The 16,621-nt window shown below is 41.2% G+C and overlaps 2 protein-coding genes across 4 annotated transcripts; both read left to right on the top strand.

The window, feature by feature from the left end:
• The first annotated feature begins 1,098 nt into the window (after nt 1-1,098).
• hoxd4a (homeobox D4a) lies at nt 1,099-7,515 on the top strand. 2 transcript variants are annotated; one of them, XM_068704745.1, is made up of 3 exons: nt 1,099-1,182; nt 4,845-5,178; nt 5,573-7,515. In XM_068704745.1, exons 1-3 carry the CDS (start codon nt 1,141-1,143, stop codon nt 5,866-5,868), a joined length of 672 nt encoding a protein of 223 aa, XP_068560846.1. In that variant the 5' UTR covers nt 1,099-1,140; the 3' UTR covers nt 5,869-7,515. The 2 variants fall into 2 exon arrangements, with proteins under 2 accessions (XP_068560846.1, XP_068560835.1); XM_068704734.1 differs by lacking the exon at nt 1,099-1,182 and having other exon boundaries at nt 4,734-5,178.
• Nucleotides 7,516-9,218: 1,703 nt separating this feature from the next.
• hoxd3a (homeobox D3a) lies at nt 9,219-16,367 on the top strand. 2 transcript variants are annotated; one of them, XM_068704713.1, is made up of 4 exons: nt 9,219-9,348; nt 13,128-13,187; nt 14,865-15,426; nt 15,533-16,367. In XM_068704713.1, exons 3-4 carry the CDS (start codon nt 14,967-14,969, stop codon nt 16,282-16,284), a joined length of 1,212 nt encoding a protein of 403 aa, XP_068560814.1. In that variant the 5' UTR covers nt 9,219-9,348; nt 13,128-13,187; nt 14,865-14,966; the 3' UTR covers nt 16,285-16,367. The 2 variants fall into 2 exon arrangements, with proteins under 2 accessions (XP_068560814.1, XP_068560823.1); XM_068704722.1 differs by having other exon boundaries at nt 14,865-15,411.
• The last annotated feature ends 254 nt before the right edge of the window (nt 16,368-16,621 follow it).

Genomic DNA, 16,621 nt, shown 5'->3' on the forward strand with positions numbered 1-16,621 from the left:
CACTTGTTTATTGCCATTAATTTATAGACAGCACAGTGGATGCTTTGTCACCAGAAACCACTTGAGTCAATGAAACGGTTTGCACTTTCACACATGATCATTGAGCGTGAAGACAGTGTGCATGACATCATCCTCGTGATGCTAATGATGATGATGATGATGAAGGAAACGGTCTTTGAGAAAGTTGATGGAGCTGGAAATAAATAGTTTTTATGCATAAAACTGCATGCACGCCATTAAACCAGCAGGAAATGTGTGAGTGCAGCTCGAACACCAGGTCATACACTAAATGTTCACCCTCGAATTATCGTCAGGGAAATAACTTTTTATGAGGACATGCATGTAAAAAGTGACAAGCCTCTGATTTGATGCCTCCTCCATTTATCATACCTGCCCCACAATGGCAGCCGTCCACACCTCAACACCATCAGCCCTCATGCAGTGCACAGGGGGAGGAGGGGAGGGGCAAAGCTGCTCCGCGCTCTGGGATTGGCCCGGAAGAATGAATGACATCAGACGTGTCGTGTCAGGTTCAATTGGGAGAAAAATGTACTTGAGCACATCAGTGATGCAGGTTTTTGTTAACACTTTATAAGTCAAGAAGCTCCAGTAAAACGGTATCATCAGGTCTGCCCAGTAAGGAGCGATAATAAAGGGAATTCTTGACTTAAATAAGTGGAAAACAGGTCATACGATTATTAATATTAATAGTCAGAGACCCAGTTATCAGACTTTCTTGTTTGTTTAAGAATTGCACATGGGACTTATAGGCCTGCAAATAGCTACACTATAAAATAAAGTATTTTCTATTTTGTCGCAGTGCAGCTCTGTTCCCATTTCTATCATGGCGGTTAGTCTACAACCTCCCAGCTTTCTCCTTTCTAAGACTTTTCCTCAGTGCACATCAGTGTAATCGCCGTTATTGAGTAAGTGCAACTTTGAGGATTATTTATGGGCCTGCGCGGTGTTGTGAGTGGCTGTGAGGAAACACGTGATGCCATTAAAGTTTGTTTTATGGCCCGGGACTTGACAAGCCAAAATATAATTCTCATTGTGTATTAGAAAGAGCGTGCAGATGGGTTGGATTGCAGCTGGAATTGGAAGGGAGCTCGTACCAGGCTGCTTTTTCCTTCAACATGGATGTGTTTGTTCCGCGGCATGCCATGTGTTACGGTCTCTGTGGTAAGCTGTGTTTTATCATTATGCTCGTGGGCGTGTGATGTCACACGCATAGTGCTCCGGCTGTACTGTTTCCTGCCTCTAAAAGCGGCAGCAGCGCGCGCTCAGACGACCAGAGGTAGCTAGACAATGCTGGAAGGAAATCGTGTTTAACCTCATTATGAGCCTGGTTTGGGTTTAAACCTCTTAAGACTCAATCGATGCTTTTTCGGATGGTGCTATTCATGTTGTTGGTCTGATCCACTGCCTTATTATGCCGTTATTTGATAGCTTTGGGATTGTTATTCACTTGGAGGCGGAGGGATCAACCTGTTGTCACCAAAGTTTTTAAAGATTCCTAAAGAATTTGGGGAAATAACTTCAAGGACAATACAAGTTTTTTTTTTTATAAATCTCATTGTATAACAATTGTATTGTAGCAATTTTAATTATTCCCAATTCGTTTGTGCAACGTTATCTTAAGTGTTAATAATATTTAAATATACAAACAACTAAAAAAGCATTGAGGTTACAACAATAAAATCTTCTTTTTAAATAAAATGTTTTTCACATTATGTGGCTGCTGCTTTATTCACATAGGCCTTAATGCTTTACATATGCAGCCCTTCAAATTATTAATTTCTTCAATCATTGTTAATTTACCTAATAATGGTTGAATACTATTTAATGCAAAGTTGACAGGAAATTTAAGTTATTTTTTTTCTTTAATCATTGAACACATGCTCCCTTACTTCACCCGAAAATGAGATGAAATAGGCCTCATGTTTTCTCTTGGTACTAATCGCTTGATATGGAACTTTTTAGTAACAACACCTTGTTACTGTGAGTAAAAAAGAGTCCAGCTGAACTAGTTAGCCTTTCGTTTAACACAAGCTGCCAGAAAACGCTGACTTTATCATTCTTTTGTTGTGATTCTCGGCTTTGACCCGTCTGAAGGCTAGCAGGGGAAGGTGAAAGACAGGTCAGGCTGTCTAACTAATACTGAAATGTGAAGTGCAAGAACGATTTTTTAAAGATTTTATAATTTATCTTTTAACTGTGGTCGAAACGAATATTTAATGTCTGCGATACAACAATAATCTTTACTTTGTATTGAGAGATGTAGAAATAAGTACATTTTTAATTTTTCTGTTTTCTTCCCACGTTCTGAAGGCCTGTATTGAAACTTTCGACTTGTCAACACGAATCAAAGTGAAATCGTAACCAAAACGTTACATTAAACACAACGACTCAATGCAGGATCCAGTAAAAAGGCCTAATCAGTATTACTACCATCGCTTCACGCTTATTTTCTTCTTATTGAAGCAGAACACATGGGCTGAATGTCTGACCCAATCTTTAATCAAGCTTTTCAAGAAGTGTCACGTGAACCCACTCTCACGTTTGACCAAATATTCAAAACAAATATTTGATAATGATTTCATTGTTTGAAACTGACAGACTCAAAGCGTCAAGTATAGGTGCCATACAAATGTACATATTTAGTTATAAACTATCAGGTTGATATAGGCTAAATATTTGAATGTATTTTTTTTCGTACAATATTGACTTTGTGTGCTTGGATTTTTATTTTAGTTATTTATTTGTTGTTTTTTGCTGATTCTGGTGTTTTAGGAAAATAACCAGCCAATCTTCACCTTTCTCAGCTTTAATTCATTTGTAAGATATCTCGCAGTAGCCGCCTTGACGGTTTAGTTAATGGCTGAAGGGGAATTGGTAAACTTTTGCTCCCTTTGAGCTGTCAGCAGGACCTAAAATAATTGAACTTTTTGATAAGTTTGTAAATGATTTAGTTTGACCTCCTTGGCCTCTAGCCTCATCTTTAGAGGCGGAGCTGATAAGCTGCTCTATATTAGCCACAAAGTAGCTTAATGGTTATCTGTTGATGAGTTTATACTGCCTTATTTGACCAATGCTTATCTTTGATTATGAGGTGACAGCTTACTGAAGTGAAAAGTTATTTACGGTATTTAAAGGTGTTTTTTTCCTCCTAATCATGAACTTGAGCTATGATGGAGAGAAGAGGACCCACTGCACAGAAACCTGGGTTGACCTGAGATACTGCCTGATATTATGCTCGGTGTCTTCGGCTTGTCATCTGGTGCTTAAATGGACATGACTGTCCCAGGATAGAGGAAGCCTGTAGGCCTACAGTTTTATTTGTCTTTCTTTTTTACAGAAGCTGCTCTGACATGCATGGCTTTTGACCTGAACTCAGATGATTGTACCAAAGAAACACGTTTAAAGAAATACATCAAAACGAAAGAAAAGGCTGCTTTAATGAAAGAGAAAAATGTCATGTGTTGAGTCTGAATATAATTAGACACTGATAATATTACAGCTTTTAATAGGACTTCTTCACAGTGTCTGGTGTGGTTGTGATGCATATCTCTTATTCCTTTTGTAACATTGTTTCTGCGAGCCTCGCTAATTTTGTTTGGCTGAAGTGCTCCATAAATAAAGTGCTGTGGTCTGGTTGCTAGCAGTGGCAGTGTCGCTTGCCGTCGTCTATATATACCCTGTAGAACCGAATTTGTGTGATGAAACCACAATCACAGATTCGATTCTAGGGGAGTATATGGTCGATGAAAAAACTTCGACTAAATGACGTATTGCCATCTTATTATCAGGCGTTTGGTGCCTGGCGTGCTCTCCGATGCTACAGTGACAGTGTTTGGTTTATGAATGAGAGTAAATCTGACAACACCGCATACTTCACAAGGAGCGCTCAGGGCATATTGAAACTCTAGAGGCTTAAAGGAAATCCGACGCAAAGCGTTTCACATGAAAACAAACCTAATGAGGAATCATTTCTATTTAGCTCAGTATGTTGGAATGAAATACCACATGGATTTACTCCAAGAAAGAAAAAAAAAAACCGCAGCACACTCCAGCTGTAGCGTCTTCCTCCTTTGGGTCGCTTGTGTCTCTACATTATTGATTCCCAAAGGCTGCTGCTGCTGGCCAATAGGCTCCCGAGACAGATTCTTTTTTTCAAAGGGATGGGAGCAGATGAAGTGATGAGATTCGTGTAACTTTTCGATGACCCCTTCTTGACAAAGACAGTGTCCATCAATTGTCCTCAGTCATTATTCGCTGCTTTTATGCCGAGGGGCTTTTTGTATCTTTTGTTGGTTTCTCTGTTGAACACCATGCCTTCAAGTCAGACCTTAGAAACGGATATATTTTTTATATCTGCAGCAACCCTACAGTCAGTGTTTCCTATGTCTTCATAATATATCAATTTAGATATGAGGTTGGAATTATGTGTGATTTTATTTTTATTTTCCCAGCACGTCTTTTTATTATCCAAATGTACACGCAGATGTTTCTGTGCAATATTTGTTTGTTTTTTTCGCCACCGGGGTCTAATTGTGGTACATCTTAAGTCATATAAAATTGCTTTTAGTTGTATGTTTACCCGTTTATGGACCAGCATCACCTCTATTGGCCGATCTGGTCACATGGTTCGCTAACTTTATTCAGTTGACACCAAGTAGGAGGGCTTTATGGAGGGAGGAAAAAAAGACAACTCGAGAAAAATTAGTATTTTCTACCTTCAGAAATTAATGGCCATGAGTTCGTATATGGTGAACTCTAAGTATGTGGATCCCAAATTTCCTCCCTGCGAGGAATATTCACAAAATAACTATATACCTGAACAGGGCTCGGACTACTTCAGTCCAACGCAGGACACAGACTTTCAGCATCCAGGGATCTACCCACGGTCAAACTACACGGAGCAGCCCTTCAGCTGCAACACTGTGCAGGACTCCACAGTGCAGCCACGGGGTCATGTGCACGAGAGATCCAGCCGCTCGAGCTCTTTTAGCGCAGAGACTGAGCCGGGGCCCCCGGTCCAAGTGCCCGGGCCCCCGGTCCAAGTTGCCGGAGCCCGGACTTGTGGACAGCAGCAAAACACAAAGAGCCAAAACGGGATACAGTCCAAGCAGCCTGCAGTAGTTTACCCCTGGATGAAGAAAGTCCATATTACTACCGGTAAGTTTTCAGCTTCTTCTTCTCTTATGGACCAACTGTGACCTGTACTATAGAAATCATTCAGTGTAATATTTATGGCAGTCTTTGAAAGGCCTCGCCAATTACACAAGTCATAAATTTTTATAGCTCGGGAAATAGGCCGCTAGGTGAGCGCCTGAAAGCTCCGGAAAACGCGTATTGACCGGTTGTAATAGTGGTTAAATCTGTAAATCTGCTGAAATTCAGTTAAAAATCACTCCTTATTTCCTGCTCTCGCTTCCACGTGAATGTTCTTAAAGTTTGAGCGCCCCGGGTATAGAGAGAGTCCGCTTGTTGTATTGTTGTTGTTTTTTTCCTGCATGCTGCATTGGCCACATTTGGTGACTTTTTCTCCTGTTTGTTTTCTTTCTCCTAGTGAACCCGGATTACACAGGACCTGAGCCCAAACGGTCCAGAACAGCTTACACCCGGCAGCAGGTTTTGGAGCTTGAAAAGGAGTTTCATTTTAACAGGTATCTGACCAGGCGGCGACGGATTGAGATTGCCCACACTCTTTGTCTCTCCGAAAGGCAGATTAAAATCTGGTTTCAGAACAGACGGATGAAATGGAAGAAAGACCACAAACTACCCAACACCAAGGGCAGATCCGCACCAGCCAGCCATCTGCAAAGCATCCAGAAGGATAACCAGACTGATATCACTTCATTATAAGAGAGGAGGAAGGTGTCACACCTTTAAAAATAAACTGTACATATAAAAGACAGAGGTTGCATCTGCCTTTTGCATGGACTGATGTTGTTTTTAGCCATTTTTTTTTATTTAACAAAGACCCCAGCAGTGTTGACCCAAGAGTCAGAAAACCAATCAGTCTTTGTGAGAGTGAGAGGTTTGAAAGTTCTTCATTGTTTTAATTTCTTCAAAGAGACACAAAAACATCGAAAGAAACTTTTTTTTTTTTGGACGTTACCCACCTGAGGACATTCAATGATCAACCTCGGCTGGTTTCATGGATTTAAACAAAGTGTTGCAGCTCTGCCCACGTGGATTCACGTTGGTTTAAAGATTGAAATATCTTTATTCAGAACAGGAAAGCCTTTGATTGAAATTACACACACACACACACACACACACACACACACACACACACACACACACACACACACACACACACAGAGGTTATTTCAGTTTGTCTTCCGATTCTATCCTCACTTTAAATGCACAATATATACAAATATACTTGAAGGAACCAATATTTGCAAAGAGCACGCCAAACACAACCTACTTTCGTGAGTTGCAAAAAAACCCGTTGAATTGTTCAGTTCTACGTTTATTTGTTACTAGTATGTTTTAACTTATTTTGTACAATAAAGCTTAGTTTTTTTTAGCCTAAATATTATTCCTAAAAGCAAGACATTCCTGTGTGCGTACTATTTGGAGTGCCCTTATAAATCTCTCCTGACATCTTTGTAAACAGTGTACATTTTCAGAGGCTCTCTCGTGCCATTGAAAGACTTATATGAAAGATCATTTGTTCCTGCATGGCATCGAATTGATATTGGATGTTTTTCATCGGAAAAAAATCGAATTCAGAATATTTAGGAGTATAATTGTTTATTTTTTTTAAAATATGATTTGTTTACGTCATTATTTATTTGTTTAAAAAACGTGTACATTTTCGTATAGCACACATACAATTTTAATTAAAAGTATTCGTTCAACTTTAATTAATCTAAAATATGTTTGAACTCTTGTGGATTATTAGCATGGCTTTATGCAAAGTTTTAGTCTTTAGTTAATGTGGGAATCTTCTAGTTTTTCATTTACACCGAGCTAACCGAGGGGGGCTTTCACGTCACGTTTCAAGACAGATATTTCTTGTTTTATACCGTCATTGTCTTCGGACAAAAAAAAGCACAGAAGCTCTCCCAGTACGAAGAGGTCTTCTCTGTGAAGCCTTTGCGATGAGAGGCTTGAAAAGGTATTTCAACCGAAGGTCGACAAAGCAGCAGTGGCAGGTTCATCCAGGGGACACATTTCAGCCGCAAGGACTGACCCCAACACCCCTGACCCGCCGGACAAGGAGCATTTTCTCTCCCAGGCGCTGTTCGCTTTGGTTTGGAGGGTTTTTTCCACACTTAAAAAGCCAAAGCATTCAAAGCAAGAGTCAGTGCGTGAATTCCATAGTTTTTACACGTGTTTCAACAGCAGGCCTATTTAAAAGCTTCTGATTTGTGTATTTGTCTCCTCATGTCAATATGCAATCTTTTGGTTTTATTTTTGTACATGCTTTTTACCTTGTATTGTGCATTGAGATGCGAGAAGTATATTGGAAAAATAAAGATTTCTACTGAATATGCATTTAAATAACTGCAGTGAGCACTTTGTCGCGATTTAAAAAAATATTTTCTCCATTTGAGAAGTAGTTAGATTCCCAAGGAAATGTATTTTCCCGGGCACACTGAGGTATTTTATAATGTTTCTCAATGCTCAAAAAGTTTATTTCAATTTTTATTTATTTCATTTATTTTCATGGGGTTATTTAGTGTCATTCGTTTGGTGCCAATTTCAAAAGGATCACTTTTGGAGGGAGTGTGTTTCTTCGGTGGTGACACGCGTGTGGAGCCATTTGGACATTTAGCACCCTTTTACAAAACAGCCACAAATGCACCAAATGTGCGCTGCATGGGCAAATTCAGCCTCTTCTCCTGTCAAGCATGAAACTAATGGGCATAAATATATCATTGGTCTACATAAAGTGTGGCATATCTTTAAAAAAAACTTGTTAAAGAACGAGTTTATCTTAGTTTCCACTCATGAGCTCTTATCGAAAGGAGCGATTGCGCTGAAACATCCTCAGGAACAGTTAGTGGAGCTTTTCAAGGGGATTTGATTCAATGAAAACTGCAGTAGGGTTGTTAGAAGATGTTGACGTGTCTTTATTGCAAAGATTTACACGAGTCTTTATCACACAATAGAAACACACATGAGACACTTGCGTGATTCAAACTGACATATACAAACTTTTTCAGAGCAAATCAAGATAACGTCACATTTATCATGAAGTAAACATACACACATGATGAACTATTATATGAAATGGGCTACTCGGCCTATATATTTGATATTAACCCCCCTCGTGCTTCATGGGCTATGCCTTTATTGAATAAGACCCACTGCTACACTGACCTCCGACCCTCCACAGTGCAAAATCAGTACTGATACAAACAAAAGTGGTCATAAACGGACATGTGGAAAGACAATCTTCAGTCACTCGGCATTGTTTTCATCCCCAGTGACCACTGTCTCATCCCCGCTGAGCGCACGCGGATATACAGGCGTGCACATAGCGCTTATATGTTTGTGTACGTGTAAAATATACGCGTGTGTCATATAGATTCAGAGAGAAGCTGAGACAAAGTGATGCTACCAATCCACCATCCTGCCATAAATGATCTGCGCATAGATGCTGAAGAGAGGATGAGCGAGAGAGGGGGAGGGGAGGGGGAGTGGAGGGTGGGGGGGTGGGGTGGGGGGGGTGGGGGGGGGTGCTATTAGCACTATTGGAAAACTAACCTACCTAATACATAACTATTTGAGATAACTAGTGCTGTTTATATATTCTATTCAAGTTTATTTATTATTTAAAAGCTATTTATGGAGTCTGACCTGCTGGTACAACACGTGAATTAAAAAGAAACATATCACAACACAGTTCCCTACAGCAATTATCAGGTGAGAGCAGCCTACTATACCACGTACAGTGTGCAGCCACACTGACCTACATGTCTGAACAGCAATAAATGGGAGCCAAAGGCAGTGCCATTTTCAATGACACTGCACCCAGTGCAGGAATACAACGTCGTCGCTCTCCATCCGGCCATATTTGATTTCCAGCTGTTTTTTCGCAGAAGCCTCTCCGAGCCAGACAACCCCCCTAAGATATATTAAAGTGCGCTGTCTGCATTCAGAGATATAATCCAGAGACTATACCGCTCCGCTCTCTATTCTCGACCACGTGATTGTCTAAATAATTAATGCAGCACGTCCCCCTAGAAACACGGCGTCGTCATTAATCGCAAGGACTCTATCAGACTTGAAAACTGAAGAGATCCCCCAAGAAAATAATATCCGATACCCGGCGCAACCGTAGCCCCGCACTTTAGCAACACATCCTAACCGATGGATGCTTGGGTAGGTAAATATTTCAGCATTTTTTTCATGTTGCCCTAGCTGGTAAATGACGATATCAAATGTCGTGATATTTGATAAATTGTTGCCTTTTGATCTGTGCGCTCTGAGCGGATTGCATGCTGTGGTTTTGTCGCTGTACGCATGTCTTCTTTTTTATATCATATATTAGGAAAGGTAGAATGTTTGGGCTTGCTGGATTGATAGGGTAAATGGTAGAAACTAAAGGGCAGTGACATGTATTTATGGGTGCTCGCTCTGAATAAATGCTCTTTCGGACATAGCTCATTGTGGCCCCTCCACAGGGCCCACTGACTCTTTATTTAATGTCTTGTTCAGATTTATACCACTTTAGTGCAAAAATAAAAAGGTACTTTAGATAGTTAAGAAACAGCGGTTGAATTACAATTTGTTTGAACATGTCATGATTTATGTTGTCGAAGTTTTCATCAGAAGATGAATAAAAGGTTGTATTTCCTTTTTGCTTGAGAGGTTAGAGCTGGATTTCTACACTTTTTATTGTTAGTGGGGGGGTGATTTGATTTTGATTTCTAAGTCGTGGAAGTTTGGGCAGGCTGACAGTTCTGCCGCCTTGTAAATCATTCTCAGTAATTCCTGAAAGGGTTCGAGGCTGTTGGGGGTCCGGGCGAAAACTGTAAATCTTTCACTTTTATTACCCTCTGAACATATGCTGCGACGCTACCAGTCCTGGATTTCTTCTTTTTCTTCTTCTTCTTCTCAGCAAAGATAACCTACCGATGAAACAGCCGACGCTCCCCGCGGCTCCAAATCGTCCTCTTCCAATCCATTCTAGTCTTTTCCAATATATTTATTTATTGGTTATCAAACCCTGCCATTTTCTTTTTCTTTTCTTAAATCTCTCTGTGATTGATATTGAAAACAATGCAGGAGAAGACATGGCTCTCTCACTCTTTGTGTTTGAAGGCAGAAACAACAAACAAAAGATGATAATGTGGTTTATTTGAATACAATCCAGCCCCAGCTGGAAGAAAATCCCCACATGTCGTGTATTTCATAAATCATTTTCAAAATGCATGTCCCACATCATCGCAGTAACTGGGTGACTAAAATAGGACATCGATACGGAGTAGAATATAAGTATAGTATCGTAATAATAGTAATATTATTCAAAATACTTAACTGTGGTGCGTTTATGGCCCACTTTGAACGTTTTATTGTGAGATTTCTTTAAAGAACAAATGAAGAAAAAATCTACTAAAGGCTGGACATCTCAAAGCTGCTGTAACATGAAATGCTTATAAATTAATTATAATAACGTCCGCAAACCTCACTATATGCTGTAAACATTGCTCTGGTGGAGCAGGAGAATGTTCACATCTGTATTATTAATACTTTAACAACAGCATATAATATAATGCTTATGTTTAAATACTGAAGTGCAGACGAGTTGTAATTCAGGGGGAGATGAAAAGAAATAGGCAGTGGAACATTTTCACACAGTTCAGATGAGGAAATAAACGCCACCCTTTATCAAAATGGATTGGTGAGGTAAGGCTCGGTTGTAGAAGAGAACAATCACGTGAACAAATATGCTTGTATCTTAAGGCAGCGCCTTTATTTGTCATCACAAAGCTTCCGAAACACCCCCAAAAAATCCAAATCTTAGCTCCAAATGTGTACAGGCCTATCCGTTTGTGAATTCCTGTATATTTCAATGGGTGATTGATTGCCAGGGATTTTTTTTTTCTGGAATAAGGATACCTTGTTCGCTTTTTATTGGTAGTTGAATGCGAGTCCTTCCATTCTTTCGGGAATACTGTCTCCATTGGTATATGGAAATGTCTGAAAAACAGCAAGATCAGGTTTAGGACAGCATTGTCTACAGACAAAGGGTGAAGGATTTATTCTAGAGACTGCATGGAAAGCAACTGAGACTGAGAGGGAAGCTGGTTTATGATGAATTGATTCGCAGGTAAGCAATCGCATGGCAGAAAGCAACCTTTAACCACGGGTTAATATAATGCAAGGAAATATATATGATTTATTCCACTCAAGGAGGTGATGCTTGTTAATGTCGCTCTCGCCGGCGACCGTGCGGATATGGAGTCCACTGCTTCTCCTCAAAGGCAGATTCACATATTTTTTTTCTTTTTCGAGAAAGTGCGTTCAAATATTATCGACAGATTGAGCTCGAGCTGCCCAGCTGCTTTTCAGCTGATTTCACGTTTCGATGAAAACCGGCTCGGAGGGAAGAAGTAGGAGAGGAACTTTTCTTTTTGACTCTTGGATCGTAAATCACATTAATTTGTTGTCTTATCGTCACAGTGGCGTTTGCCGTGATTTATGTGGTTTCAACTATATGGCTCTGTTAACCTGCAACGTTATATTATACATGAATTCATATTGGATGTTTTGAACGATTACCGGGCTGGATAGTGAACAAGGATTGAGGCAAATACTTAATTTTCCTACTATTTGGATACTTTTTTGGCTCACTTGTATGCGGTTAATTCTAACTCATGTGATTATTTATATTTGTTTTCTTTGGTGTTGGGAATTTAAATTAGGCCCATCTCACAATATAAACGTATTCATTGTACATTTTAGTCGATTATTCTCCATATTATGCTAACTGCTTTACAGTTTTACAATGGATTAGGGTTTCATTTATGTGCACTTCATCTTTATTCTAGTAACTGTGCGTCTGTGCAGAACAGCTGCTGAATTTCTACCGAAATCAACAAAAAGCAGCATCATAGCAAAACCTTCTGCTGCAACTGGCGATTTCGAATTATTTTAGCAGCTTTCTCCAGAAACAACAGCGAGTAGAGACAACAATACCACACTGTTATCAAATGCAGTTATTTCTTGCATGTAACAAACATTTTAAACAATAACAAAACGCCTCTCACGTGGGGTTTATCTTGATATGAACAGAGTTTGAGCCGCTAACCAGGAGAAAAGACTAACTGGGATAATAACACTCCACATTGAGTCCGGCCCATTGTGTGAACCAAACTTACCGTAACAGCGCGTAGGCGAAGAACACTGTTGTTTGAAAAGAGGACCATGTCTGCTACTAGTAGCCCAGTGTGCTCAAAAAGCACTTCAGGCGATTATCGACCAGCTTTAACAAATATTCCACATCGAAGGAATCTTAAATCCCCATGATAATATTTGAAGGAATTATCCTGCAGCACAAGCAGGGGAAAAGAGTTGGTTTCACACTCAGTAAAAAAACCATTCACGGAAATTTCCTTTTTAATTTCTGATTTCTTGCCGTCGGTCGAGCATCTTCTCCTCCGTCCCAGTCTCCGCTGAAAAGCTGCTTTGAATTTAGTTAAGAGTTGAGTCTACTTGTAGCCAAACTGCTAGTTGTTCATTAAACTTTGACTTAATGCTGAATGACCCAAAGGTCACCTGAAAAAGCTTATGAGTGCTAAATATTTGGGCTGGCTCTTTGTGTAAAAAGTGCACATGTAAGACTTTTTTACTCTCAAGCGGAGACTTGGAAAAAAAAGTGTCATATGTGGTCATTGTAGAGGCGATTCAGTCAAAATTAAACAAGCAGAAAATGTATTTATTCATTCTTCAGGAATTATTTGAATTAAAACGTATTTTTAATTTTTAATTATTCAATGAATATCATTTCATCTATTTTCTAAAAGAACACGGAGCTTGATGATATTAATCTTAATTTTTTTTTTACAAAATATGTCTGTATAGCCTCGAATTTGAAGCTCATATTTGAATGTGATTAAATCTAATGTGAAGGAACATTTATTTCATTTCTCTTCCAGGTCTAGGTGGGAGCAGTGATGAATGCGTGAGGGATATAAAAGAGATTTGTGCAGATTTCGGTGAGTAACATTTCTTTAATGAAGGGAGTGGACAGCACAGTCCAACTGCTAACAAGGTGAAAGGGTGATTTGTTATTAGACTACATATTAACGCTCACAGTGTTTCACAGGAGGCTTAAATCACGAACACAGACAATGAGGGATGGCTTTAACTTCGCCTGTACGGGTAATTATTTGCGCAGGCCAGAGTCCCATTCAACATGTCCGATTGTAACTCTGCATGAACAAAAAAAACAACTATAGCGCACTTAATACTATTTGTTCCACTATACATTAAAATATAAAATAACATTAATTATGTTAAAATTCTTCTCGAGCATTACTCAAAAACATGCAAATTATAACACGTAAAATCAAGGAGAATTTCACCATTTCCTCCCACGATTCCCACACGTTAACCGATGCGTAATCGCCAATATCCCCTGTCTCTTTTTAAGCAGCAAACTCTCTGCACTCTTTCACCTCGCTGTTTGGCTGCAGACTCGCGCACAGCCAGGATGGGGGCATCGCTTATAAACCGAGCCTCTGTATGGGAGAAGTCGCCGAGTATGAAATTCTTTCCCCTGCCTTCCTCCTACGCTTAGTTTTACACTTCTGAGGGCTGCGAGTCTTGAGGACTGTTTTGCTTTTCATTCCTCTCTGAGGCCATTTACAACCATAACATTCGCGGTCATAAATTTTGCCGCGGTCCACACTGACAGGTGCAATTGTTATGCACGGCGCAGGCTGCACCTCCTCAAGCCACCAACATACAGTACAGGGCCCTTTGATATTTGTGTTTCAACTTATACTGTGCTGGCGTGCGTTTCTCTGTTATATTCTGAAAACAAATGTTACTGCTTTTAAAAATATCCAAAATATTTGATACATTTTCTCAGAATTTTCTTTTTTCTTTTCTGCAATTAAATGTACATTTAGGCATGAATGGGTTAGAGGCAGAAAGCCAACCAACCAGCCAAAATATGTGGGTTAAGGCATGTGTAAAGGCTAATCAAATATCATATCTACCTCCCCTCCCCCCCACAACAACTCTCTCACTCACTCACTCACTCACTCACTCACTCACTCACTCACTCACTCACTCACTCACTCACTCACACAGACACACACACACACACACACACACACACACACACACACACACACACACACACACACACACACACACACACGTAGTTACTCACCTACAGTTTTATATTAGCATTAATAACACAGTGGAGGAGATTAGCATGTTGCTTCTTGTGTGCGTAAACGTGTGATCCAAACGCATGTGCGCAGCCTTGGTGGGCGATATATTTCTGCTGCAGGGAACAATGCATGACGGGCTTTGTCAAGCCTTGTGATTAGTGAAAAGGGTATTGTGTGTACGTGTGTGTCAAATGCTGATTCAGCTTATTTCTGAGGGACTCCTAAAGCCCCCAGAGGGTCCTTTTATCGCAAGTTAATCTTTAACTGTTTTGTGCCAGAAATGAATCTGGGGCTGGGAGATGTATCACAGTTAGAGACAGTTTGTGATTTCTAATTCAATAGCTGCTGCAGCACGAGTCTTGGGCCAAGCAGAGTGATTTGTCTGGTTTATTGTGAATTCAAAGCCTGAATATTGCACAGACGTTGCAGCTATGAGTGTGGGCCTTATGCATGTGAACCCAAATGAGTCTGATATAATTCTCTTTGTAGGTCACAGACTGGAGCAACGGTGGGAAACACCTATCACGTGAATAAACAACATCCATGCCACTGGATAGAGTTGCACTGGCTTATTGGCTTTGAATCCACAAAATGCAGAAAGCAACATACTACGATAACTCTGGACTTTTTGGAGGCTACACCTTCCCCAAACCAGACTCTTACAACTACGGCCCCGCTCATCAGCCCTACGCTGCTTCCAGCATTGAGAATGACTACCAGGGCTCCGTGTGTCCCACCCAGACCTCTGCGGTCCGGCCACCAACCCTCAAAGACAGTGACCTGAACGGAGACTGCATGCGACAAAGCAGCAGTATAAGCAACAGCAGCAGCCAAGCTACGAGTATTGGGGAGCAGCAGGCACCTCCACTGTCAGCATCCTCTCCCAGCTCCAACAGCTCTGCACCCCAGAAGAAGAAATCCCCTTCCAGCAGCGCTTCCAGTACTGCCACACCAACCCTCACAAAGCAAATATTCCCCTGGATGAAGGAAACCCGACAGAACTCAAAGCAGAAGGGCAACAACTGCACCAGTGCAGGTAGAGATCATGATGGTGCGTGGGGGAAGGGGGTAGGGGGGTGGACTGGGCCTTGTTTATGATTGCATTGGTAGTAACATGGCTGAAAAGTGGCTAAGATGATGCTGTGGTTCCTTTACAGGTGGCGAGGTGAGTGACGAGAAGAGCCCACCGGGACCAGCCTCCAAACGTGTCAGAACTGCTTACACCAGCGCACAACTTGTGGAGCTGGAGAAGGAGTTTCACTTTAACCGCTATCTTTGTCGACCTCGGAGAGTGGAAATGGCAAATCTGTTGAATCTCACCGAGCGTCAAATAAAGATCTGGTTTCAAAACAGGAGGATGAAATACAAAAAGGACCAGAAGTCTAAAGGGCTCGCGCACTCTCCCCTGGGACACTCCCCGGATAGAAGCCCGCCGCTGAGTGGCCCAAATCACATTGGATACTCTGGCCAGCTCCAAAACGTGAACAGCCTCAGCTATGACGCGCCCTCGCCCCCGTCCTTCGCCAAGCCCCAGCAAAACATGTACGGTTTGGCTGCGTACACGGCACCCTTGGGTGGCTGCATCCCGCAACAGAAGAGGTACCCAGGCTCCGAGTACGAGCACCACGGCATGCAGAGCAACGGCAGCTTTGCCAACGCCAATTTGCAAGGCAGCCCCGTTTATGTGGGTGGGAATTTTGTTGATTCCATGCCAGCCTCTGGCCCCATGTTCAACCTCGGCCACCTTCCCCACCCCTCATCCACCAGTGTGGACTACAGCTGTGCCGCTCAGATCCCAGGAAACCACCATCATGGACCCTGTGATCCCCATCCCACATACACAGACCTCACCTCTCACCAAGCGTCTCAGGGAAGGATTCAGGAAGCGCCTAAACTCACGCATTTGTAATATGTGGTTTCTGTGTGTGTGTGTGTGTGTGTGTGTGTGTGTGTGTGTGTGTGTGTGTGTGTCTGTGTGTGTGTGTGTGTGTATGTATGTGTGTGTATGTGTGTGTGTGTGTGTGTGTGTGTGTGTGCGCGTGCGTGCGTGTATGTGTGCCAAAATTATGTTGCGCTCTTTTTATTACCTCACTAGTCTAATAACTACACTCCAAGAGAGTCGTGTGTATTATTACAGTATTATTGATATTACTATTAATGCTATTGTGTAATTATTTTCTGAATAATGCAGCTTTGTCCATTTCTGTTGAATATTTGGGGATGCGTAGGGGCAGAATAGCCTGGTT

This window comes from Cebidichthys violaceus, unplaced genomic scaffold (genome assembly GCF_023349555.1).
Source record: "Cebidichthys violaceus isolate CVI_PGR_0920_01 unplaced genomic scaffold, fCebVio1.0.p SCAF_11, whole genome shotgun sequence".
NCBI classification, from domain to species: Eukaryota; Metazoa; Chordata; class Actinopteri; order Perciformes; family Stichaeidae; genus Cebidichthys; species Cebidichthys violaceus.